General features: G+C 42.5%; 1 protein-coding gene across 1 annotated transcript; it reads right to left on the bottom strand.

Annotated features, from left to right (window-relative positions):
- Positions 1 to 155: 155 nt before the first annotated feature.
- On the bottom strand, positions 156 to 25,672 carry frem3 (Fras1 related extracellular matrix 3). The gene is made up of 24 exons (XM_068321599.1): positions 20,485 to 25,672; positions 20,183 to 20,272; positions 12,250 to 12,396; positions 11,235 to 11,465; positions 11,011 to 11,136; positions 10,497 to 10,748; positions 7,629 to 7,778; positions 7,342 to 7,551; positions 6,561 to 6,758; positions 6,319 to 6,483; positions 5,971 to 6,153; positions 5,737 to 5,867; positions 5,138 to 5,296; positions 4,741 to 5,044; positions 4,531 to 4,662; positions 4,098 to 4,429; positions 3,660 to 3,852; positions 3,472 to 3,576; positions 3,034 to 3,161; positions 2,804 to 2,938; positions 2,330 to 2,456; positions 2,039 to 2,226; positions 1,790 to 1,936; positions 156 to 1,477 (listed from the first exon to the last, which is right to left on the bottom strand). Exons 1-24 carry the CDS (start codon positions 25,508 to 25,510, stop codon positions 917 to 919), a joined length of 9,420 nt encoding a protein of 3,139 aa, XP_068177700.1. The 5' UTR covers positions 25,511 to 25,672; the 3' UTR covers positions 156 to 916.
- Positions 25,673 to 26,463: the final 791 nt, after the last annotated feature.

The raw sequence follows: 26,463 nt of genomic DNA, 5'->3' as shown, positions 1-26,463 counted from the left end.
CAAATAAACCCCCTTTTATTAAAAATGTGCTGTCACTGAATAATAAGACACAATTTCAAAAAAAGACATTTGTATTTGGCAGTTGAAGTGGACATAGGTCTGAACGTTCGATATAGACAAAGATAATCTGTCAGTCGACTAATAGTTGGAACATTGAAAGATGTACACTGATGTTTTTTTCTTCAGGATATGATCAGGAAACCAGTAAGATGTATAGATCATAGATTTTCAAGTTTCACCAGGGTGTAATAATACATGTCAAAGTCCTATATTGGTATGTACAGAGATTTGCATTTGATTTCATCCTCATTGACCTCAGAAAACAAAACAAAAAGCATTTTCAAAATGACATTTACAGTACAATCCCTTCTAATGGTGCCACATTGTCCGTCTTGTTTAGCAGTGAGCAGGTAAACTGAAATATCTGCATAAAAATCATTTGTCACATAAAGACCAGCTTCAACTCATTCAGTCAAAACAAAACACGGATTAAAAAAAAACTTGTTTTAAAGTAGGAACATAGAAAATTCTCTTTTAATGAGTGAAATAATTGCATTTACTATAATGGGATTATCATGCACTTGCAAGCATTGGATAAAAGTGGGAGGGGAGGGGGGTTATTTTACACAACCAATGAAGCAGGTGAATCATTCCAAGAGGGGCTTCTAAGCACGTTTCAAAATAGGCTGCAACCTACAGCACACTACAGAACAAACCAGTACCAGATAAACGGGCCTCTGACAAACTGGTGCATCCTCTGCATGTCGACTCCCAGACGCTGACCTATTGCGCTGTCCACAGGTTGTACTGGGCTCTATTCAGTGCTACAAGAGCTGGGATTTAAAGGCACAATGGTGGAGGACACTATCAGTCTTTTTTAAAATGGTTGATGTTTGAGATGGCAGGGGGTCCATATCTAAACCTCAGAGCTGTCTGAGCTACTCCACATGTTCCCAGGGGCTGGGCAGTAGGCAGAAGAGGAGGAGGTGCTGTAAGGAGGTAACTGGCTCTTCTTTTCTTTCTTCTTGCGCCGCAGCAGGAGAATCACTACGGTGGCAATGATGCAGATGAGGAGGATCATCCCTGCTAGGCCCACAAGCATGGGGAGGGTAGATGTGTCGGTCGACTCTCTGCCAGAACTCTCCAGCAGGGGGCGCTCCACGAGGGAGTTGTGATTAGGGGACCAAGGCTGACGCTGGCTGACCACCATGCGGTCTGAACGGTCAAGAGAAATGTGCTGGATGTTGGTGCCCCGGTTGTTTTCAATGCCTATGTCTTGGGTCAGGGCAGGGTTGGGGTAGGCGGGGGCCGCACGGCGATGACGGTGATTGTCCACGTTGGAGGCCCATGGTTGTTCAACAGAGGACATGCTGTGTTGCAAGTACTCCACACTGCGCTTGCCAATGTTGCGGTTGGCATTCTCCCTGGAGCGGACTGTGTAGATAGTGTGGATGAACCATTCCCGACCAGCAGCCACCTGCAGAACAAACAGGCTTCATTGTCTTTTTCTTAGAGAGCTCAACAAGTTTTCAAATCGAGTTGATGGCATGATGTAGGAGTGGAGTCAAGAACGGGTTGTAGATTATCTGTTCAGATTAGGGTATGAATGCAGATTCACTTAGAAGAGCAACTTGGCTTGAATATTCAAGTTGCCCAGGAGTGTAGATGTAGTTATAAATAAATCTATTTTCATGTTTTTAAGCAATGATGACAAAAACCTTAAAAGATTTGTTTCAAGGTGTATTTATGCCAAAACAGACAATCACACACATCTGACAATCACACCAACCTGGAAAAGCGGAGATGAGGAAAGCGTGAAGCCGTCTGATCCTGGTTGTGAGATCAAAGTCAAACCTCCAGGTGTGTCCTGAGCCAGCGTGGCCTGAAAAGAAACATCTCCAAAGGCTGAAGCCTGAGTCTCTGGCTGGGCCTTATCCTGAAGAACAACACCCACAAATCAGATACGATTCCTTCATCGCGAGTCTTCCACAACACATTAAATCACTAATGTTATCCTAGTGGTTGTTTTGCATCTCACCAAGATTTTGAATCTGTAAAGCAGGGAAGGAGCATCTGCCAGGCAGCCGTATTCCTTGTTTGTGGGGTTATATTTGGGAACGTAGCCATCTGCACCGGTGCAGAGGAAGACTTTCTCAATGCTGCAGGAGAATGAGTCACCCAGGTTCTGGACTGGGTCCACCATCACACGACCGTAGATTGTGGAACCTGGGGAAAAGAGCCGATGAGAGGGCAAGTTGGGATCCTCATAGGGTTGTTGGTTCACATCTGTAATTTTACTGAAATCCATTCGGTGGCAGTGTTGTAATACCTTCTGAAAAAGCAGTATCGGTCCCCTCTCCAAAGCCCATGGAGCTTTCAGACAACCACAACTCCTTCCTGGACAGCAGGAACATCTGAGTGTTGAGGCTAAACTCAGCTGCAACCGGGTCACTCACCTGGAGCGTATGAGGAACATACATGGAATAGATTCTGGGAAATTTCAGGTAATTTCATACAACATGCTGCATTTGTAATCAAACTTAAACTTTCAATAAATTAAACATCAATGAAAAAAGTGTTATTTATCTTGTTTTATGCAGCAGGGTGGCACAGCTGTGCCTCACAGAAATAAGATCGTAGGTTCAAATCTGTGGGATTTTTCTGTGTGCATTTTGCATTTCCTTCAGCATTTCCTAAGACTTCACCTTACTGTGGTAAGGTGAAGTCTCTCTGGGTTCTCCAGATTCCACCCCCACCAAAACCATGCATTACTTTAGTATAAAAAACATCTAGTTATTGGAACCTGCTGGAAGCGAATATCCATATCAAATGTAAGCGGTTCTCTCGGGTGGCAGACGGGAGGGATGCTGAACTCTCCATTGGGTGAAGCAATGCAGGGGATCATCTTCACTGTGTAGGTCCCTGAGTAATCTCGCACCTAGAGGTCATAAAAATATGAAAAGGAATTAACATTCTCTGTTAGATTAGGGACTATGATATTTTGTTAAAAGTGCCAATTTCTGATCGACTCACAGCAAAGTCTGAGACAAAACTCCACTGCTGCATGGGCTGGTTGTAAGTGGGTTCGGTTCTGACCAGGGAGAGAGTGAATGTCAGCCCGGGGTGGTCAGCACACATCACCACCGATGACAAGCTGGTTCCTAAAAATGACATGCATAGTCTTAAATCTTTAAGGTTGCATTTGTCCTTGCTAGAGCCAGCAACAGCGTTCCCCTTTATATTTAAGGAGTGACCTTTTGCATTGTTTGTGTCACTCGCTTGCTCACTGTAAACACTGCAGGGTCATTATGACAGTTGCTGAAATGACCTTTGGTACTTTGACACTGAAAGGACCCCGCATGTGGAGCTCCAGAAATAGACAACGGGAGGATGTGGACCACAGGGTAATTCAACAGGGTACTGTGCCATACTGTATGGGTTTTTATAGGATGTCTGCGTGTGTTCTCTTACCTGGATGGGACATAACAAACTGTCCCCTGAAGCGTGCCTCTGTCTTGAAGTTGACCACTAGGCGTCCCTCCTCATTTATACGCATACTGGTTGGGTACATGGCTCCTACAAAAACACAGTTTTAGAGTGCTTCATATGTGGACTTCTGTTAGTACCAGTAGAGAGCAGCCATGTATTGAGATTCATACCTTGCAGTTCAGCTTCAGGTGGACTACCAATGCCCTCCTGCCACAGAATTGCTGTATCGTACACAAAGGTGAGTTTGAGCTCTGACTGCAGGTCAAAGTGCTGCCAGCCTCCCACAGCAACAGGAGAGTGGAAGACATATGACACAAATAGAGGAACTCGCAGGGTGACGTAGGACTGGACCAGATTCAGGACCTAAATCAGGGACGAGTCATACATTGTCAAGGAAATTCAACGTGAAATTCATCACATCAGTGTGAATATTGTTGTCCGCGATCGGCATAAGGTTCCATTAGCTTCCTTCTCTTTGGGCTCTCTCTGTCAAGAGTGTTTTCTATTGGTCAAAAAATGTTTAGATTTCTATGCAGATGAAGTTGCTCTGAAAAATTAGCATAAATCTTCTCTTGATCGTCTAGTTTTTGTCCTTTTGTGTTTCCCACCTGTCCATCTGTGCCTATGGAGCCTCCACAGTCATTCAGCAGCTCTGACATGTCATAGTAGGTGGTGAACTCCCACAGGCAGGCTTCTAAGTTGAGGTTCCTGTAGAACCTCAGAGAGTTGGCTGAGCGCATGATTGGGCTATATTGGTAAGGTGAAGTCTCGCCAATTATTTCAGGGTTTTTTGTTGCATCGGTAATAAAACCGTGGCCCGTCTGGATCTCATTGAAGTCCAGCAAGTTGGAACAGCGATGATTGCCCACGCGTGTGCCGTCCGGACTCAGTGTGAGCTCAAAGTTGGACAGGGGTCTTGTGGAGATCACCGGTAACATGCCTGTTTGGAATGAAATGGTAGTTGAATTTCTCGGTGTTGGTCTAGATTGGTAAACTGTGACGACTGCATTTCAGTGGTTGCAACAAATGTTTCCAGCTTACCATCCATGTGAGGCATGTGCACAGTTAGTTTAATGAGGTTGGGGAAGTCTGGATCATCCGGGCCTGTGTAGCGGATCTTTGCAGAAAAAGGTTCTGCTCCAACAGTACCTTGGATGCGAGGCTGACACATACCTGCAAAGGGATGAAAGTCAGTTAAACCAGCAAGCTCTACACCAAGATGTACGTCTTCCCTATCAGCCCTTCACACACCCTCATCCTTGCTGACCACAATGATGGGACTGGACAGCTCCAGCCCAGAATCTCCATTAGTATTGAAAGCTCTTGCTGCACACTGAATCCTTGAGCCTGCCTGGAAGTAGATTGAATCCAAAGTGATGGACTTGGTATTGGTGAAGAAAGTATTTGTGTCCACCTCCCTCATGGGGCTGGTCACTCCGTCTGAGCCGGTGGGGGCGCTGACCAACCAGCGATACTGTGTGAGAGTGTCATTGATGCTCTCCGCAGAGCAGATGGACCCAGTTTTGTCAAAGTCGTAATACTTTGGGTTGCAAGCCTGCAAAAGATAGCAAGATGGATTGTAGCTACAAAATATAATAAATCTGGAGGTGTGCGTGGCCACCAATATAACTAAAGGAACTGCACTCACCGTCACGCACACAACAGGGTATCCATTTGGTGGGTTGGGCTTTTCTTTGGTTTTAGCTGTGTCATCATACATGAGAAGGGAAACCACCTGGGGCACTGCAGGGAAAGTCACATCTGCCACACTATCCATCTCCTCAATGTACACAATGGCCTTGTTCATCTGCCAAGAAGAGGAATGACAGAATTTGATTTTCGATTATAAATAGTTAAAAAATATTTTCCAAACTAATGCTGGTGAAACAAGACAATTCAAGTACAACATCCTTTCAGCAGTTTTCTTACAGTCGACCTTAAATTTTGGTCGCGGTACATGTACATGTAGAGTATACGAGTCGAATGCCCCAGTTCTGTTAATAGATTTGGCTACTGTTTGTCTCTGCTGGGACATTCCCCTCAGCATCTCACTCCAGAGGGAAAAGCTTTTTATAAGGCTCTGTGGTTCAGGCGTGCTGACAGCAATGCCAGCTGCTGCCTGGCTATTTTAACACAGGGTGACATGACAGCGTATGCTTACGTGTGTGTATGTGCACCACTGTACTCGTGCACACACAGGACTTGTTTTTTATTCATGTCAGTTTCTGCACGTGCTTCGTGCTTCACCTGTATTTCTGCCACCATGTTGTCATCGGGCTTCATGTGGACCGTGAATGCCTCTCTCATTTCTCTCTGACCGTCATACAGAATCTCGATCTCGACAAAGTGTTCTTTCTCTCCTTCCTTGAACACAACATCTTTGACACGGAGACAGGGTGGTGAGCAATGGCCAGAAAATACTTAAAACTGCAATTTACAAGTGACTGTTTTTCTGGTGGTGTTTATAAACCAGGTTGTTACCCTCTGACAGCGGGTTGTAGTCGTCTCCAGAGGTGGCAGAGCCATCCTTCGTGTGCACCCTCACCACCGAGACCTTCGACGTGTCCCCAACACGCAGGATGGGAATTCTCACGATAGCCACGTTTCCTTTGACCTGAGGTTCACGTACACTGTACTTGATCTCAGAAAAACGGATGACTGGCTCTAGACGAAGAGGAGAATTTGAATTAATAAGGGATAAAACAACTGAGACAGACAGACAGATATCTGATGATTATTACTCCCATTCTTTGAATCACATGAGAGAATTTTTGCAGTCGGATATTTTAAAATAATTACATTTTTTTTGTCTGTTGATAGGATACATACTGTCTTTCTCATCAGTGACCGTGATCAGCACCTCCTTTTGCTCCCCAATAGAAGCTCCATGTGGAGACTTGCTCTTGGGAGTTCCAAGGACAAGACGGAACTCCTCATCCTCCTCATGGATGGTGTCATCCATCAGGCTAACCACACATGGCTTCTCAGTTTCACCTGTAGATAGATGGTTAGTGTAAATGTGACAGCACACAGGGGTTGGGTGGAGGAGGACTTTAAGAGGGAAGACTCACCTGGCAGGAAAGTGATGATTGATGCGTCTGTATTGGGTCTTTCACTGTAGTCCATCATGACCTGAGCAGAGCCTTGACGAGTGTAACAGCGCACCGTTGACCTGACATTAATGTCTCCGCTGCGGAACACTATAGCCTTTACTTCCCCATCAGATTCATCTACCTTATAGCTTCCCTCCTTAAATTGTACCTTTGGCACTGCAATGATAGAAAAAAAAAGTGTTAGAAGTTGAAATACATTTGGGGGAGTGTATGAATCCCTGACTATATGTGTGAACTCTAACTTAAATGGTTTATATCATAATAATAACATACAACAATAGATACAATGAAAAAAATATATTTTTTAAAATGTATGTTTTGTTAAATTTACTAAAGCAGCTTTTGACCCACATCAGGACATTAATTAAGATGTTCAATGAAAATGTATTTTGAGAGGATTTGTATATTTAATTAATGGATCTGCTATTATACTTGATGAAGATAAAAGAAGAAGCTGAAGAATACATTAATAATCCCGAGGGGAAATTATTATTAATTAATCAGTAAGGTACATCTTCTCGGTCACAGCATTGTAGTGTGTTATGTAACTATTTATTGTTTATTCAATTAGGTTACATTATACATCAAAGAATAAGATAAGATTACCCAATTATTTAACTCAGTTTAAATACCTGCCAGCATTGGTAGAATATATCTCACATCATCTCAGATTACAGTGTAATGCTTCTTTACGCTTGGGCACCCATAACCATTTTCTAAGTGTGTCTTTGGCACTTACAGTCAGTGAACGTATCGTTGATGGTGATGGTGGTCTTGCTCGGCTCTCCCAGCACAGAATTCATGGGCATCCGTAGCACAAGGTCGAAGGTCTCAGGCCCCTCCAGTTCAGGCTGGCCCAGATCATCCAGAATAGTGACTCTAAATGTCTGCATTGTCACCCCGGGGGCGAAGTCCAGGTTGCGACTGATTCCGACATAGTCTAATCCAGCTGCCAAACAGAACGGAAACTGTAAAATGCAAAGTCACAACTCTGGGTTCTTCCTTCTGATGAACAGCCAGTGTTACCTTCTGCAGAAACCGGGTCGCTCTTCCTCGACCGGACGGTCACAGTAGCTACCTTGGATAGATCAGTTCCCGTCCTCCAAACCTTCACCTCAACGTAGCCTGAACTTTCATCCACAACATACTCAGGTTCCCCAAAATACAGCGAGGGCTCTGTGGGATAGGACAGTTTTAAGATTAAGATTAAGACCATTTCTAAACTCCTTAAGATCAATACAGTACTTTCTTACTGAATGAATCACACTGCTGTATGCCAAATCGACACGTGAAAAACACTAATCATGATGACATTTTGTCATACCAATTATAATATAGTAAAAGTGTCTTGCTGAAAGGTAAAGTAAGGAGTCCAAGGATATTTCCATGACAGACTTTTCAAGCTTTACAACTAGGTTCAGCTACAAATTATCACAAGGAGCTGTGCAAACTCGTTAATTTCTGAGTCACACAGGAAGAGAGCTGTGATCTCCCTTATCCGGTTCTATCCTTCAACCTTACTCCCCCACTTATCTAAATCCAGACAGCCCTGTCTGAGCTCAATGCCAGAAGGCCTGGTACACACCTGAATAATAGGGTGTATGCTTGCATGTGCAAGAGTGAAGAGATGTTCCTGGGTTTTGATGATAGAGTTGCTGATAAACACTATGTAAAGGTTTGGCAGAGACAAGAAGGCAACTATCTAATTTGCAAAAGCAGAGGGCAAGAATTCAGACCTCTGGAACTCTAGGTCCATTTATCTCTCCTCACTTACATATAAAGCATTTTCAGCCAGTGCTATTCAAGGTCAGTGGATAGAGATGCTAGTGAAAGACTTAAACCTTTTTAGTACACAATACAAATATGAAGAGACGCGGAAGCAACAATTTAAAGACAGCCTTTGTAATAGGTTCATAAATTGTAATTACTCACATTAGCTTGTAGATTCATGAATGCTAAGTCAATCATTTTCCAGTGTTTTATAGGTAAGGTCAACAAGTGTATTTGGATTGCTACGAGGTGAAAAAGTCTCTTTTTGTGTCTAAATGTTAGGAAACTGCCCTGAAAAAATAAACATTCAATTTGGATTTTTAAATGATAAAAAAGTAAATTATAAAAGATCTTTACAGTATTCCATGAGGATTGATCCCAATAAATGCTGACAAGAAAAAAGTAAATTCTAAAGACTCGAGTTTTCCCACTATTTTGTCAGGTAGGATTCCCTGTAGCTTGTGGCGGCTAACGATAGGTAATCTTAGCAAACCCAATACTGTATACTGATTCTAAAATACTTGACTGTTTTTTGCTGACACTGAATGATGTCTTCACCACTTGTGCTTACTGGTGATGCTGCAACAGACGACTGATGGAGGACTGTTGGCACAAGTTCAAAAGCTTCCAGCGTCGGAGCCAGCTACTTAATAACTCGGCTGTATGAGGGCAACGAGTGCCTACATGGCAACTTTAAAGATCAGTGTGAGGAAGAGGCAGATAGACAATGCATCCTTAATGCTGGAGAGAATCCAAACGACAAGTTTACCCAGACAGGCACTTGATTTCTCACAAACACACACAGACATTCACACACACTAAACCAGATTTATGGTGGGTTGTTACTCCAGGACCCACCAAGAAGTATAACATAATAAAGATCTCCACTCACAAATTTTCTCTTTTCTCGTCACATGTCTAGGAATGCTGATCTTTTATGCATAAAGATCAATTGTGTTTCTGTTGCAAATTGAATGGAAAGAATGTTTGCATTGTGACCAGGTATGTAATGATGAGAAAGTACCTCTGGTGAAAGGTTGGACATCTTGTGGGGGAACTTGAAGTTGAGTAAACAAGACTAGTCAGATAGACGAAGGACTGTGAGGATTGTCTGTGAAGGTTCTAATTCAAGCAAGTCATGGCTATCCAAAGGCATTTCGATCAATCCACAAATCAATCTTCTCATCCAAGAGGCTTCTTCCGTTCACAGAAGAAGCCTCTTGGATGAAAGGTGAAATGTTCTCAAGGAACTCTCTATGAGTCCAGTGGACTGATTTTCTCCTGTTGGATGACCTTGAGGATTGTTAGGAATTTGAAGTTTCCAATTTGTCATATTTGTTGAGACATTTTCTTCAGTGGATCAACTCAAACAAAAGAAGTTTGGCTTGAAAACCTCCTGAAAGACTGTAAACATACCAGTCATTTAGATTCCACACACAATATGCCCTCTTCTCCACCACCTGTCTTCTGGTTCCACCAGACAAAGGGATACCCTCTGATTCCCCCGAGCTCCCCTGAATGCCAATGAGGACGGGGATCGCTTGAGGGGCGCAATGGGGTTTGAAGTCCATTTATCTGTCAGTGTAGCCTTGTCTGACACACAATGAGGCCACATTCTCCCTCTTAACACCTGTGTGGTGTTGTCCTGTTCCTGCCACTTAAAGACAGACAGAGACAGGCAGACGGACTACACAATATACTGTGAAGCCATTACAGGAAGTAGTATGGAGGGCTTTTGTTTTTGGAGTCTGATGCTTTTGTATTTCCTGTGCACCTTTGGTAGCTCAATAGTATGCAGACAGAATCACTCACACCTGCAACCATGACCTACAGTAGCCTTTTAACTATGGCCTGTCATTAAATTCTCAAAAAGTTTCATGAATAACCAATGGATCCAAGTCAAAGGCGTATTCAAGAAACAATGGCACCAACCTGAGGTAAGGCTAACACATCAAAAGGCTGAAAAATAAAATGCAAACAGACCCAAAAAAAAGTATCTTAGCTGTATTTAGGTGGTTAACTGTGACCCAGGCCTCTGAGATGACAGTAAATCTAACAATAAATTGTCAATGCTCTTCTCTAAGATCTCCTCAATTGACCATAAATTCATACCAATCTACTTACCATCATCACTGTCTGCCAGGATGGTGACCTTGGCGGTTGGGAAATTGGCGCCCACCTGGCCGCCCATGGGCATGCTGAGGCTCACGTTGAAGCTCTCTTCCTCTTCATACAGGGAGTCATCTATTATAATGATGCGACAGAGCTTCTCTCGCTCATCTTTGTCGAAGCGCAGCACGCTGGTGTGGTCCTCAGGTCGAGTGATGTAATCAGAGTAGGACAGCACAGTGCTGGGTATGGTGCCTGTCGCCGTGCCTGAGGAATGATAGGAAGAGAGAACACAGGGGGTTAAACTTGAGACTTCATCTATTACTGTGGAGATGCTAATAGCATGAGGTCACAGAATTCAAAAGAGAAGAGATGATACAATGCATAAATACAGATGTCGTAACCTTATGAAAATAGATAAGCATTTACATTTTTAGTATCCAAAAATACATGTTTTTACATACATATTAGAAACATTTCTTTGACACATCTTATTTTGCAAAAATAAGTGCAAACACTTTCATTTCACCTTGGTGGGTGTAGCAGACCACCATAAGTTCCTGGCTGGCATCTCCTGAGCGCCGCACCGGAACTAACAGCTCTCCCACATCCTCCTCAATCTTGTACTCTGCTTGAGGAATGAAGACAGTCGATTCTGTTTTGGGAAGAGAAGGACAAATAATGAATAATCACATTCAAGAAATGTTATCATTAAATTACATGTGTTTTAATGTTTGACTGTAATAGATGTACCATCTCCAGGATCAACAATCTCGACCGTTGCAGCGTCAGGAAATTCCAACAGACCCATGACTGGGTCTGACAGCTTAATCTGAAAGGTCTCCGAGTTCTCAAACTCCTGGTCCATGAAGATCTTCACCTTCCAAGTCGCCGTAGTCTGACCAGGGTTGAACTGGACCTGCTTCTGGGCCTTACCACGGAAGTCTTTGTCCTTCTTAGCTGTCCCATCTACAGTGCCAATACCTGACAAAAAACAGTAAGGCAAGAGATTTAATGATTGATGATTTAATAATATTTTAGGAAACTACTTCTTTGGTTTTAAACATTAAAAGATAGGTCTCATGAATTATGTTCTACAGGTACAATGAGCAGATTCTGAACCAAAAAAGTTCACGAGCATTTTAAAAAAAATCCATACATCAATTTACTTGTATATCTATTTGTGTGTATTTATACTTGTATGTATTTATATTTGTGTGTTTTACTTTTTTGCATCTTCCAAGCCAGACGTGTGCATGTTAACATGTTATAAATCTCTTGCATGCAAATGTCTGCTGCAGCCAAGCAGGCCAGCATGTCAGCCTTTCCTTGTGACCTTTAGGAAGAAGTGTTATATGAGCTCTCAGTCAGAAGACCCCAGGCGTGAGGGGAAGTACACATATACACATACACATAGGATTTGTGCTTTCTGCTTGTTGTTCTTATCGATGTTGTGTTCATTTTAAATTTTAATGGGGATAGACTTGAAGAGCTTAACTTGAATATGTATAGATTTAAGTGATAAGGTGATAAAAAAATTTTTGTCTTTGTACAAATTTTGAATTTTGAAAGAAAAGCAGATTATTTATCAAAAAGGCTGAAGTTATTTTAGCTAAATTTACTGAAGCTAACGCATAGATATAAATTCGAACAGACATTTATTTATTGTTCATTAATCTACTGTATATATAAAAAAAAGGATATGTTCAGTTCTAATAGTCACATGCTGTATCATGACAGATACTAAACTAATGCCCGAAAGACTTACTGACGAAGGAGGTTTCTCCCAAGTAGCCTCTGCGTTTGAGCGTCACCTCCAGGAACTTGGCATCCTCATCCACTACATAGAGCTCCTTCTCCAGAGAGATCCAGGCCCAGTTGAGCCGGAATGGCTGAGGATTTAGTTTATTTCCACCTAAAAAAAACGTAGAAAAAAAAGTGAGAGCAATCCTTTGTCTGAAAGACATCCTCCACTGCACAGCACAGCAATGAAACATCTATTTGTTCATGTTAGGAACCACTGAGGCGCATAAACTGCAGTCTGCTATTGGCTCAAGGTAAAAAGGATTCAAAGGGCATTTTAATTTAGAGGGAAACATGATAACTTAATACCAGGACTTCCCTTTTCTTCACTTTAGAAGACCTGAAGATGAGTCGTTTCTTATTTCCTCTGGTTCTCATCCATTTCTACCTGATGCCCTTTCACACTGTCACCTCTATAACAAGGGAAACACAGTTGTAACATGATCTGTTGGTAAAAAATTACCATACCATGAATTTGTAAGTGACTTGGCTGTTCATGCTTTAATGTGAGTTTTGTTTTCCATTAGAGACAATAAAAGGTGACAAATACAGATTATTTACCATATTCACCAGATAATTCTTTAACATAGATTTTCAAGTCATTCAGTTTTGACCTTCAGTTCTTTATGACCTTGTTATAATACTTCTTTATTATCTGGGAAAGCGGTCACACTCATAAAGCACACATCTGAACCGACACCCTACCAGTCACCTGCCACAGTCCTACAACTTTAAACCCTTTCCTTAATCCATACCATCTCATGACTCATGTAATCCCTCAAACTGTCAGCTCGGTGGTGGTCACCGACTTGAAACTGGTCACTCTGGAGATTTTTAAGATTATAGGCGCTACAACATAATCGGAATGTTTTTTTAACAACAGCTGCAAAAGGTCTGAAAGTTTCTTCTTTAGTGAGACAAGCCTGCTGACCTGTGACTTTTTCATGTGAAATAGGTCGAGCTCAGAGGGGTCTTTGGTCAGGGACTTTAGAGAGGGCTGCTTCTTGCACGACTGATCATATATTGCAGTGGCCCTGGTGACCTAACCCTATTAAAGACTCGAGGATGGAAGTTCACCGGTTTGGGGAAAACAGTCAGAGTTATATTGGACCAGAGAGAGAGAATTGTCCTCTCTAAATAGACTGAAATCTGTGAGTCTTATGCCTTTGTCATCTTCCACAAACAGTATGGAAAGAAAATTAGTGAAAGCCTGCACCTGGTTGGAGGCAAGGCAGCATTATGTAGGGATTATGTAGAGCCCAGCGGGGACAGCCACCCCTCGGCCACGTTCAATACTCAGGTTTCCAAGAGTCACAGCTAAAAATACAGGAAGTGTGAAACATGTCTGTTTTTGCTAGTCTCAAGTTCTTCAGGTGTTCATACAGAACATGCATAAAATGATAACCAGAATGAATTGTAGGTGTTTCCTGTTTGTAGGTGCATATAAACGCCTGACTGAATTTTGTCTTCACTGCTTCTCATTGAGAACTGATGTCAATCTTGGGGAAATGTGGACCCTCAGATTGTGCCTGTGCTGCAGAGTGTGTTCTGGCAGCCAGCCTTATTTGAAGCTGATATGAGGAGAAGACTATTCGGAGCTTATCACCACCCATTATCAAATTAACACAGCGAAGACAAAAAGCTGCTTCTTTTTGGGCTTCCAGTAATCAGGCAGATTTAGCTTCATGTACCGCTGAGGTTTTATGAATGAGAACCTGATATCCGTAGATTTCTATTATTGCCTAAAAAGGTAAATCAAAAACTAAAAAACTTGATGTTGTTTCCTTTCTCCGCGTCCCACAAAACCCTCCTTCCGGTTCCTCTCCCAGATTCCATGTAGTGACAGCTGTGTTCCACAAACCTCCCATGCTCTGTGTTCCCCTTCCTCCACGTTTTTGCTTTGTTCACCGAGAGGACGAACAACTGAGGAAGACAGCAGGCCGCTGTCTGGGTGGGCCAGAACCGCCACCAAGGCCTGCCTCCCCCGTGTGCCTCCACATTGTTCGCACCCGCGGAAGAGAGGGGAATCTTTCTTTTGTCTGGCTCCTTTTGTAGATGTCAGACATCGAGTCTGGAGCTGGCATGAGTCTCAGCAAAGATCCCCGCCAGAAAATGTTTTATGGCCAATAAAAAGACCGATGTGGATGGATGTGTTGATGTGAGTTCTAGATTTTAGTCCTGATTTACGGTTGAACTTTTACTTCACCAGATTGAGTTTTAAATCCTACACGTACAGTAGCTGCCCGACTCATCTCATATTTCCATTAGCTATTCAAATTGACAGCTATCATAATTTTTGTGGGATGAAAAGTTTTATAGCCCACACATGTTTCTCGATGTCTGCGTTGTCAGCTATCTAATAATTTAGCTTCAGTGTGATTTATGTTATCTGCAGACAAGGGTAGGCGATGAATATGAAACTCATATGATGCCTTTTAAGTCTCCGCTAAAAGCTGTTTGACATATTTAACAGCAGTTAATCACATAAAGGCCTGGAGGTAACTGTGTTTTGATGATGTATTTAACCAAAGCGATCAGTTCCAGAAAACACAAGAATGTAAAAGTCCAGTGTTTGGATTATAGGCAAAGCGTGAGGAAATGAATACCCTTCTTCATTTCAAGTATCCGATACCCTCAGCAAAACAACATCAATAAATACACAGCGCCTAATCGCTTGAGATTTCCCCTTCAGCAGCATCCTTTGACAGCACATTCTTCATGAGCTCATATTTACACAGCATTGCCGCCTGCACCATACATAGATGCAGTGGGATAGTGGGTCAGGCCGGATGAATGTTTGGACAAGAAGGTTAAAATGAGGCTTTGACGATCACAAGCATGATGCAAGGAAGGGCAACCTTCTAAGAATATCTCATCCAGTGACAAGCATGGCCATTATTATATTTCCTCATTAATCATCCGGTTGATATAAATACTTGTGAGGTTCCAGTTAGCTATGCTAGGCATTTAATAGCATTCCTTTAAATATGTGCTATTATATCATGGAGAGGTCAAAACTGAAGAATATTAATTTCTATATCTATAATATGTTATTGAGTGAGCTTTTGATTACAGTGAAAGTAAAACTTCCTCTCTGAACTCTGAAGTATTCATGCTCGGAATGCTGCATGATTATAAATAATTTACAGTGTATTAATAACTCTTAATCATTCCTCCAAGAGAGTGGCAGCATGTGCTGCAGATCAACACGTCACGGAGGCTGGATTGCTGGTTTGGGGACTGATGGAGAAGTGATGGCTACAGGGTGTTAAAAATCATGATTACACAGGATCCTAGCTTACAAAATTTGAATGGCAAGAAGTGTTAAAAAATAAAAGTGCATAGAAATCAAATAGCTGAAGTTCAACATTAGCATGCTAAAAAAATTCCCCTGACAAACTCACACCTCAGTCATTAGGGTACTTGTTCAACATGATTTTAACCAGCTTATTCGAAGCTATTAGAATTTGACTTGATGATATCACAACCGGGAATTTAAAGGAAAGATCAAAGATGTGATTGATGATTGATATTTTATAACCATTTATATCTTTAGATATCAACTGGAAAATCTTTCATGACAGAAAAGCTAGGGAATTGCTCGTCATTCAATGACAGCGTGGCAACAGCGCCAGCATTGCCATATGAGAGCAGATAAGAATAACTGCTGTAGCCATACATCATAACTCCCTACCCTGCAACCATCAAACTGCCATAAATCAAGGTTGAAGGAGGGAAAAGACATAAAAAAGAAAAAAGACCTAAATAGAAAGACAGAGAAAGTATATTAGGTGATTCTAACGTTCATTGAGAAGGATATGGGGAAACCTCTATGACAGAAAAGAGAAAGAATTAGAGAAGAGGTCAGAGGATGAACTCACCAAAGCACAGTCAAACCATGAGGGAGTCTTTAAGAGGGGGACAGAGGGGGAGTGAGAACAGAGTGGGGAGTGCTGGAGGGGGAGTAAGAAGCCTCATCTTCTAGTCACAGGAGGCCTGTGGCACCATTAGTCAGTAAATCTCCCAGCGACTGTTGACATGGGTGACATGTAAGATCCCAAAACACAGTTAGGAAGTCTGGGTGTGACATGGCTTTGTGAGTCTCCACGCGTTCCTGCCATACAGCAGGGAAAATTCACGGAAATCAAATTAGAGCACAGAAAATATATACTTATTCTCTCCCATTTTATGGCACCCAATCACGGACTGTGTCCTCAGGGTGGTCACCTTTGGCTATGGAAGTTTGCAGGTTATCACGCTATCTGGGATTGGGTTGGATTTCTGCAGAGCCCAGAGTGGTGAGATGGGGGCCTTTGAAAGAGGATCTGCTTGGAACCTTCCCTCTCACGTACACACCTGTCTGCTCAGGATACCACTTTACTTCCAGGCCCTGTTCTGTCTGCGGCCCCAGAGTCTGGAGACTCTAAGGAAGTACATTCCTCTCCCTGTTCTGAATGATCGCATAACACTGCTGGGGTCTATGATCCCTCTCCGGTGCCCGAAGACTAAAACGTTACAATCAGAAAAAAGCAAAGAGACGGAGCCGACTTATCTGACTGCTTTGTTTGCTCCAGCTTCCAATCTTTAGATCAGTAGTGTTTGATTGATATTGCTTTGAAATTGGAGTTATCTTGTAGCCATAAATTTCAAAGTGAAATTGCGACCAACTTTGACCATGGTCAAAATATCTGACACTAATTTATTCCTCTAATTCTAAGAAAAAGAAATGTCTCGACATGTCTGGCAGTAAGAAAGGATTTCTTTCTTAGCCCGTGGCTCACTCAGCCCATGTCCAATGGACAGGGATATGCAAGCCGTGTATGCACTTGTAAAAACAAGTATTTATTGCTGCAGTAGGCCTTGTTTTGAATGGCTGTAGGGAGTCTCTGACCTGGTCACTTTACTTGCAGTTTACTGCTCGTCATTGAAAAATTCACAACAGACAGATGAATGAACCAATCGACCAATGGGAACTGGAGATCACCAGGCAACAAGACAGTTCGGTACGTGTTTTACAACGCCTTTGTGAGAAGTGATCAGTTGGCTGCAGTTAAGATATCAGATAAATCAATCCAACACACCTAGAGCAAAAAGAAGTGCAACCCACTAAATCTAAATAATGTTTCTTGATTTATTTCTGCAGCTTTAACAGCAGAGCTATATGATTCAAGAAAGTAGTAATTCTGTCATGACAAAACTACTTGTCAGTTACATGTATCAGCTACTGAAAATGTATTAAATGAGAAATCAGTATATACATTTCAAGTGTACAAGGATGACTTAATTCATATATATTTTGTTGCACATGATCCACATATCTGTGAAGAAATACTGCATTGGGGCTTACTCAGGTTGATTTACTGTTTTTTTCCTGCTTCTGTCACGTGAATGATTTATGCAACCTCAACACATTTCAGCAAATAGGTCAAAAGCCAAAAGCCATCTTAATGTGTCCAGACTTGATAGAGCTGTCCAGGACTCCTCTGAATCTGGAATGTAACCGCTGACCAACAGGTCCACACAGAGACCCCCAGTGTGAAGCTGAATGGCACTTCCTGACCTCTCATAAGACACAGTTCACCTGTGGGCCGGCCACACATGTGCTGCTGCTGAGAGAACATGTATGTCACACGCAACAGTGATGCCTTATGCAGTACACCAAACTTTGACGCTACTCCTTGATGATCTGTTGTTTGGCTTTTGTGTGTGTGTGTGTGTGTGTGTGTGTGTGTGTGTGTGTGTGTGTGTGTGTGTGTGTGTGTGTGTGTGTGAACCAGCGCAGAGCATGTAGCGACAGGTACCTCCTAGAGGTTGCTAATAACCGTAAGCGGCTCCTCATATCAGAGCATCTGAGGGTCATTTCCTAAAATGAGGTCACACTGAAGCCGTGTCAAACATTAGATCTTCTTTAACCACATAGTTGTGAAAATGCTTTGTCTCGGAAACGAAGATTAATGATCAGTGATTATGTAAATACCTGGGTAAAAAAAAGGACTTATCAGTGATGGATGTTAAGATCATAGTGGACACTTATCTTTTCAGCGGGATTACTGATCCAGTATTTGGATTAGATCCAAATATAAAATTTTAAAGTGTCAAAATTTTTATCTGTTGAAGCAAACACAACATTTTTAACTTCACTCTGTTCAAACAAAGACCGATTTTTAGGGGATAATCTTGGGTACAAATCTCTTCCGACACCAACAGCTCACCAACTTAGATTTATAAACAGATAGCTGACCTTCAGTATGCTCTCCTCCTGCATGTCCCGACCTGTCCAGGTAAGTACCACCCCCCCAAGTTATCACGTCTTCAGGAACTCACATTTACCAATACACTGCTAGGTTTAGATGGCTTTTATCTGTAATTTGACCCCTTGTACTTCATGTTCCTGTTTACTCATTTATGTGTGTGTATGTCTGTGTACGTGTGTGCGCGCAAGTTTATTCTAACATATTGTCAAGCTAAATACAATAATACATTAATTTAATTTAATGGTATTCTATGGTGTGAGCTGAATTCATCACGGTCTTTGACCTATGCATGTGAACTGTGGTCATTCAGGAAGATATCTGCTTGATGTCCCAGTATGCACCATTGTTCCATTCAGAATTTGGGTGCATGTTTAAATCAGAGAGGGGACGGTTGAGCTATTTGAGGCCCTCGAGTTTCTTTCCGGGAGTTAAACCTCCATTTAAACCTCCGTTTAAAAAAACCCAAAACATCTATTATCTACATCAATCAATGTCAAAACAAATGATCACCTTCAAAAAACAATCTGTGTACAAATGAGACTAATAGAAAACTTCACTTTTTCTGACAAAAAGATGGTAACCTGTCAAAAAAAAGAAGCATCCTTTTCTTGCCTTCTCATAGCCCTGATAGCACTGCTCCTATCATCACCAACGTCGTCCGTAATCTAGATTAATGAGAGACTAAACTGTATGGACTAAACTTTAATTGCTTCATTGATTACAATCCCACATTTTATTTTGTATTTTACAGCTGACACTGAAATAGAAAAAAACACCCGTTGTATTTTTATTACATTTTCTATATTTATAGCGCTGTTCAAGCAAATCTACATGACAGCAGTGTATCATCGTGTCTGTGCATACATCTGCGGTTCATTTAAGATAATTCTTTAGGATTAACAGGATGAGATCAGGATCATAGATATACCAACAGTTTGTCATGCTATACCTGTGGATATTATTAGCATTCTAAAAAGGAGGCCTATATAAAACGAGAAGGGACTGTAAGAAGAATCATATTCTGGAAACCGTTGAAAACCAAAGTGTATGAGATGGGTGTCTAAATTAGATGTGAAAACGGATTATTTAATTTGAAATGTAATCTACGATATACAGGGTTAAAATTGCCAAGATATGCACAATCATAACATTTACTTAGTTATTTTCCGCACCATTGCAGGTAAAGATAAATTTGTTCTTTGTGAAGCCGATTCCAAGTAGAAATTTAAACTCACATGTAGTCTTTATCACAGAATCAATCAAGGCACAAGAAGAAAGAACATTTGAGTAGTGCCCTGGTCTAAAGGATCCCGTTGTTCTCTCACAATACATTTAAAAGCATGAAGCAGTCCCACTTCTTCGACTTTTAGCAACCCACATTCCCTTTGACATAACCCTTTGACCCCTTTCTCTTAAACCTGGTCCAGTAAGGCAAAAAGAAATAGTGGACCTATACTCTGGTGTCAGTCATGGCCAACTGCCTTAAGTCTTTGTGATGCAAACACTTGGGAGACTGACAGCGAGCAGGAAGTTTAAAAACCCATTAAAACACTAGAGGATAGCCTTCGGTCATGTTGTTCCGAAGTATTGGGTCTCATTTTGGTGTCTATGCTCAGAAGTGTAAAATATTAAAGCTTTACCCACCTTTGTCTTCAATTGTGAAGTAGAAGATATCACTTGTGGCATTGCTACCATCCAGAAGCACATATGAAATCTTCATGTCATCAATATCAGCTGTTTGTGTGACAAATATAAAGATATGGTGTTAAGTAAGATAGCTGTGACAACTAAAGCCCCCCTTATAAGGTTCTAGCTGCAGACCATAGACTGCAATTAAAGATGATATGAGCTACTTTATGTCTTTCATATCAAATATGGGCATTTTAATTGTGCAATATAACTTTTCATTCTATTCTAAAACATTAAATACTGAGACTGTGCCTTACCCTGTGTGAAGGTCTTGATGCTGTTATTTCCCAGCGCTGTGTTCATTATGAAGCCATGAAGGGGAGCCTGGGATAGCACATATTTTAGGATTCTCTTGTCACTGTCACGGTCCTCTGATCGAAGGGCTTTGCTGGTGATCAAAAAACCTAGTTGTCCTGTTGGCAGAACCTTCAGTGAGGCAGCTGCTTTGTTGACCACGATCTGGGGAACACCATTGTCCACAGTGTTGATGTGAATGGTCATCATCTGGGGTTTACGGGTCTCGTACACAGTGTCAGGAAAGACGTAAAAATCCGTATGAGTACCATCTGTGACAGTGAAAGAGAAGCTGTCTTCATTGGACTCTGTGCCGTCGTGCCTATAGCTGATGAGGTTCTCATTTAGGTCTTGCTTGGAGAAGGTCGTGATGGGTTTAGTGTTGTTGAAAAGCAGCTGCCCGTGCACAGGAACCTGGGTGACAATGAATCGTAGTAGGTTGTCTGGAGTGTCACGATCCTCAGCTGTCAATTCAAAAGGTGTGATGAGCTTGGTTTCTCCTTCCTCCACAACTAATTTGTTTATAGTCAAGACGGGTTTCTTATTATCTACATCCGTGATGGACACTCTGAATGTCCGGAAGACAGGATTGTAACCGTCTGTCACCTCAAACTCAAAGCTGTCCATTTTCATCTCATCATCTGAGGTGTGGATATAATAAATCTTGTTTCCTGCAAGCTGCAGTTGGGTGAAGGTGGAAATGGGAACACCTGGATGGTCGGTGCTCTCTAGGTGACCTCTACTAGGTGCTCTTGTGATGCTAAAGCTGAGAAATTCATCAGGACTGTTAATATCAGTGGTGCTGAGAAGGTCAGTGGTAAGAGTTACTTTCCCACCTTCCTTTAGTGTTACCCCTTTGTTGATCACATCTGGAAAGACCATGTCAATGCTTCCAATGTTGATGTAAAAGTAACGGTCGATAAGTGGATTCATGCCATCTGTGACATCAAACTTCAGCAGGTCACGGATTCCCTCCTGACCTGTGTGCACATATTGGATGAGCTGTTTGTCGATTTCGTCCTGTGTGAAGTTCATCCCAAACGTAATATTGCCTAAAACATCACCATATTTGCTGATACGCTGAAGGTAGCCTTGACCCGGGCCATAACGCACAACATATATGAGGTCTTTGTCCTCAGAGTCCAGATCTGTGGCCTTCAAAACCCTGTTGCTGATGACTTTTGTCTCACCAATCTCAACATCAAGCCCATCATTTATAGCCATCCTTGGTGTCTCATCGTCAACAGAAATAACCATGATAAGAACTGTTTTTTCTACTGTATGTTTCCCATCTGAGAGCCTTATTACAAAGCTGTCCTCCTTAGTCTCTGAGTCATCATGTTCATAAACAATATTGGATGCCTCTTTGATTTGTTCCAAGTTAAAGTTTTCCACAGGGATCATGCCAGTGCTGAGCTGCTGAACTATGGTACCATGTTGTGGTTTCTTGATGATCTCAAAGTGCAGCTCATCCCCAGGTATGTCAGCATCAGCTGCATTTAGAATTGGCGAATCAATGACCAGACTCATGCCTTCCATGACCACAAACTCCCGGATGAAAATCTCAGGCTTCTCATCATTTGCTGGAATGATTACGATGGGGAAGAAGTGACGTTCTGAGAAATTAATACCATCTGAGCAGCGGAAGGTGAAGCGATCTTCCTCAGGTTCAACCCCTTTGTGGATACTCTGGACATAGTAGATATGACCAAGGGCGACATCTTTGATGTCAAAGGCTGTGATTGCTGTCCCAGCCCTGGATTTTTCAGAGCCTGCAGCCGGGGAGATATTCTCTACATATCCAGATGTTGGTTGGACGATGATGGTGCACAGGATATCATCACTGTCAGTGTCGATGTCCTCAGCATGAATGTGGTTCAGAGTGATGATATTCTTCTCCCCTTCAGTGACAACAAACTGTTCTCCGACACTGACAATAGGTGGGATGCTGTCAACAGGAAGGATGGTGACATGAACTGTCACACCTTGAACCTTATTGCCACCCACCATCCACTGATCTGACAAATCAGACAGAGTAATGTTGAAGGAGTCGTATTCTTTGACAGGTCCAATCTCACCAGATGTGTGAGTATACACCACTATGCCGTTTATGATATCTTCCTGGGTGAATCTCTCAGCAGGAGCACCATTAACAAGGATTTCACCCAACCTGGGAGGCTCCTCAACAATGAAAGTAAGCATAAGGTCATCTGTGTCTTCATCACGACCTTGAATGACATTGCTTGTTATCTCTGTTGCTCCATTCTCCAGTACATCGATGGATGCTCCGAGCAAACCGTCAGGAAGCATAATGGTGGGAGTCTCGTCATCAACTGGTTCGGTGATGATCTTAATGGTGATGGGAACTTCATGAAAACCGTCACTGACATCAATCTTAATGACATCACTGAGGGATTCGGCTCCACCGTGGATGTAGGCTATGCGGCCATTTTCGATGTCATCTACGATGAATGTTTCACCGTTTGTCATGTCAATCCCCAAATACTGTAGCTTCCCATTGATCGGAGCCTGGACTACGGTGAAGACAATATTTTGATTATCTGTGTCTGTGTCTGTAGCATGCAGGTCTTTCTTAGAGAGGACATATGTGCCTCCTTCCATAAGGGTGAACCCAGCATTAGTGATAAGTGGGGGCGTATTGTCAACTGGCTGTAGAAAAATGGTAAAGAGTCCATCAGCTGTGTTACCTGCAGTATCTTCCACAATGAATGTGAACTGAACCACTTTTGGAGTGATGCCCAACTCCTGGTTTGGAGGCCTGTAAGCTACCTTGTGGTGATTGACTTGGGCCTGTGTGAACTCTGTGACGACAGTGTCAGGGCTGTCAGTCAGTACAATGTTACCTAAAGGGGCTGGATTATTCTCATCTGTGTCGGTAGGGCTCTTGATAATGGTGTATTTCAAGTCCCTGTCATCTGAATCTAAATCAGTATAACACAAGAATTTTTTCTTGAATGGAGTCAGCTCATACTCCTGTACTGTCATGTGAAGGGTGGTGCCAGCAAACAGTTCTGGGGACAGATCATCCACAGGATGGATTTTGATGGTGAACATGTGTTCACCTGATTGATTAGGAGGATCATTATCATCTTGAACTCGGAACACAAAATTATCAATCACTGTAGTCGTGCTATGGGGTCCGATGTGACGATAGAAGAGCTTTCCATCAAGAATATCCTGCTGAAACCACTCAGTCACCACCTGCTCAAACATCTCATCTGTCTCGCTGAACTTCCAGAGAGACGGGTCGGAGGGAGGCTCCACCTGCCGTAGCAAGAGCTCCCCTATAATGGAGTAAGGTGCTTCCAAGATAAACTTAATGGTAGAATCTTCCGAATCGATATCTGTGGCACTCAGTATGAAGGGAGAGATCTGCATGACTTCATTCTTGAACAGCACTAGGCCGGTGTTAGCATTGATGATAGGCGGCTCATCGTCCGTGGGAGCGATAGTGATGGGGAACAAAAATTCGACGTTGTTAGTGCCATCAGTCATTCTAAAGATGATGTTGTCACTATAGGTATCACTGCCATCATGCTGGTACACCACAATTCCTGCGTCTAGATCAGTAGGTGTGAAGAATTTCCTCCGAGCGCCGAGCACAGTCAGGTCTCCATGCTTTAAGCCGTCAACAACAGTAATTCTGACATCTTCCAGGTTATCCTCATCACTGATCTCTAAATTCTGGGAGCTGGAGAGAGCTCTAGATTGTCCTTCAAACAATAGCTGCCCTGTATTTTTGGTCGCTACAGGAGCCAAGGTATTCATCGGTTTCACCACAATCATAAAAGCAAATGTATCAGATACAGCACCATCAGGGTCTACAATTTCAAGCTCTAGCTGGAAAATCCTCTCTACTTCGGAGTCATCTGAGGGGGGTTTATAGGCTATTTTAAGATCTTTGATGTCTCTCTGAGAGAAAGAGGTGATTGGCAGGTTCTGATCGTCTGTGCTGATAATGTAGCCTTGCTGGGGGTAAAGCGGTAAAGTGATGTTGAAGATTAAATCATCTGGGTCAGACTCAACATCTTCAGCGGCTAGCATGTCATTTGTAATAGCCGTCATCACAAATTGATCAACCTCCATCATCATCATCGCTACAAAGCTGGGTTTAGGAGCAGTGTTTTCTGCCCCTTCTCTGATTCTAACCATCATTTGGAAATGCTCTTGCATTATGATGTTACCTTCATTATCCTGCAGCTCTACTCGCATTGGAATATAGTCTCTGTTTGGTGAGTTGGTTGTAGCTGTGTGCTTGTAGCGGATGCCTTGTGTCACAAACTCATCACAGTCAATCATCTGGCCATTTAAGGGGTTATTCAAAAGAATGCCATACCTGGGAAGACCTCCTTCGCCAGCAAAAGTGCCGATCTTGCACTGTGTGACACCGTCCTCAAAGGAAAACTCCAATGCTTTCCTATCAACAGGGTTGCTGTCACCATGGAGCTTTTCCACAGTAAGGGGCATATTCCTGGTGAGGATTTCAAGCTGCTGGAAAACAACTTCCACTTCCAGCATGAATGGGATGATAATCGTTTTCGTCTGGGAATCATAACGGAGTTGTAGCTTCACCCGGTCCTTGCTGGGGCTTCGAGATCCAAGATGGATGTATTTCACTTCATCTGGTCCAAACAAGCATGGGAACTTCTTAGGGGTCAGCATCCCAGGTTTCTGGGCCAGTGGGTCATTGTCCAAAACTGTGATATGACAGCGGTCACCGGGGTGCACTTCTGTTACCAGGTCATTCAAAGGGTCCAGAAACACAGACCTGCCCAAAGGCACCCGGATCCCATTGTTAGCTATGATGATATTGTCTTCATTAGGTCCTGTGTGGTGATAAAGGTGATCGGGGTCAAATGGCTCTGCATTTACTGAAACAAAACAGAAGCTGAGAGCAAATGTCACAAGCAAGGATCTCAAAAGTGTCCACCTTTGACAAAGTGGCAAACTTTGCAGACAACCAGCCATATCCGTTGCTAGTTGCCCTGCAATTAATTTTAGTCTGTGGAGGAAGGCAGGTTCCTGTCCCAGGTAGGAAAAAAAGGTAGTCTATAAAAAAACCCAAAAACCCTCTGTGATGATTTGGGCCTTGGAGTGTATCCTGTCTCACTGTCTCTGTTTCTATGTGGCCACACAGACACACAAGTGTGGTGAATGCTGCAGGACCGTGCAGGTAATGATGAAACAGTAGACAGTGACAGACATAGGCTCCTCCTTCTGTCAGGGTGGGGAGGGAACCTCCTGCCCCCCAAAGCTAATTTAAGAGAGACCATTGGACAAGACCAGGAGAGTGCTCACTGAACCGGCACTACCCTCACAACTCCCCATCCCCCCACCCCCCTGTCATTCTGAAAAGAAATAAGTGTGTGTTAGTGTGGAGGGGGGGGGGGGTAAACTCCAGTTCCAAACCTTATCGAGTCTAATTCTGTGGCGCCAAAGTGATCAAGAACACTTTCATCTCTCTGCATAAGACAGGACAAAACTAATGCACAGCTTATTTACTTATCATTCTAAACGTATAGATAAACACATCTTTCCTTGATATATTCACATTTGTAAATTATGCATGTAAGAAATTTATTTTTCTCAGTTTGTGGCCTCAAATCGGTGGTGGAATAAAGCACTAAGCGGTCATTGTTGTGGACAGTTGTGTTAAGTTGTTTGGAGGGACAATCACTTTGCAATACAGTAAATTCCTTATCTCTTATAGAGTGACGAGCAAAAGATATTTAAAGTTAGGTTATTTTTTCCTTTTATCGTTTTAAAGGTGGCGTTTGGAGACATTAAACTTGACAAAGTTTAGCAAACACAAAACAAAAACTTTAAATGTTGATTATCACTATCAACATAACAAGTAAATACACACGACTTTTCTAAAAGCGCTTCAGTAGCAGTGAGGTCACGTCAGTGGACACTTTGGC

This window comes from Antennarius striatus, chromosome 8, assembly GCF_040054535.1.
Source record: "Antennarius striatus isolate MH-2024 chromosome 8, ASM4005453v1, whole genome shotgun sequence".
In the NCBI taxonomy this organism is placed as follows: domain Eukaryota; kingdom Metazoa; phylum Chordata; class Actinopteri; order Lophiiformes; family Antennariidae; genus Antennarius; species Antennarius striatus.
This window is presented reverse-complemented; position numbering and strand designations above follow the sequence as displayed.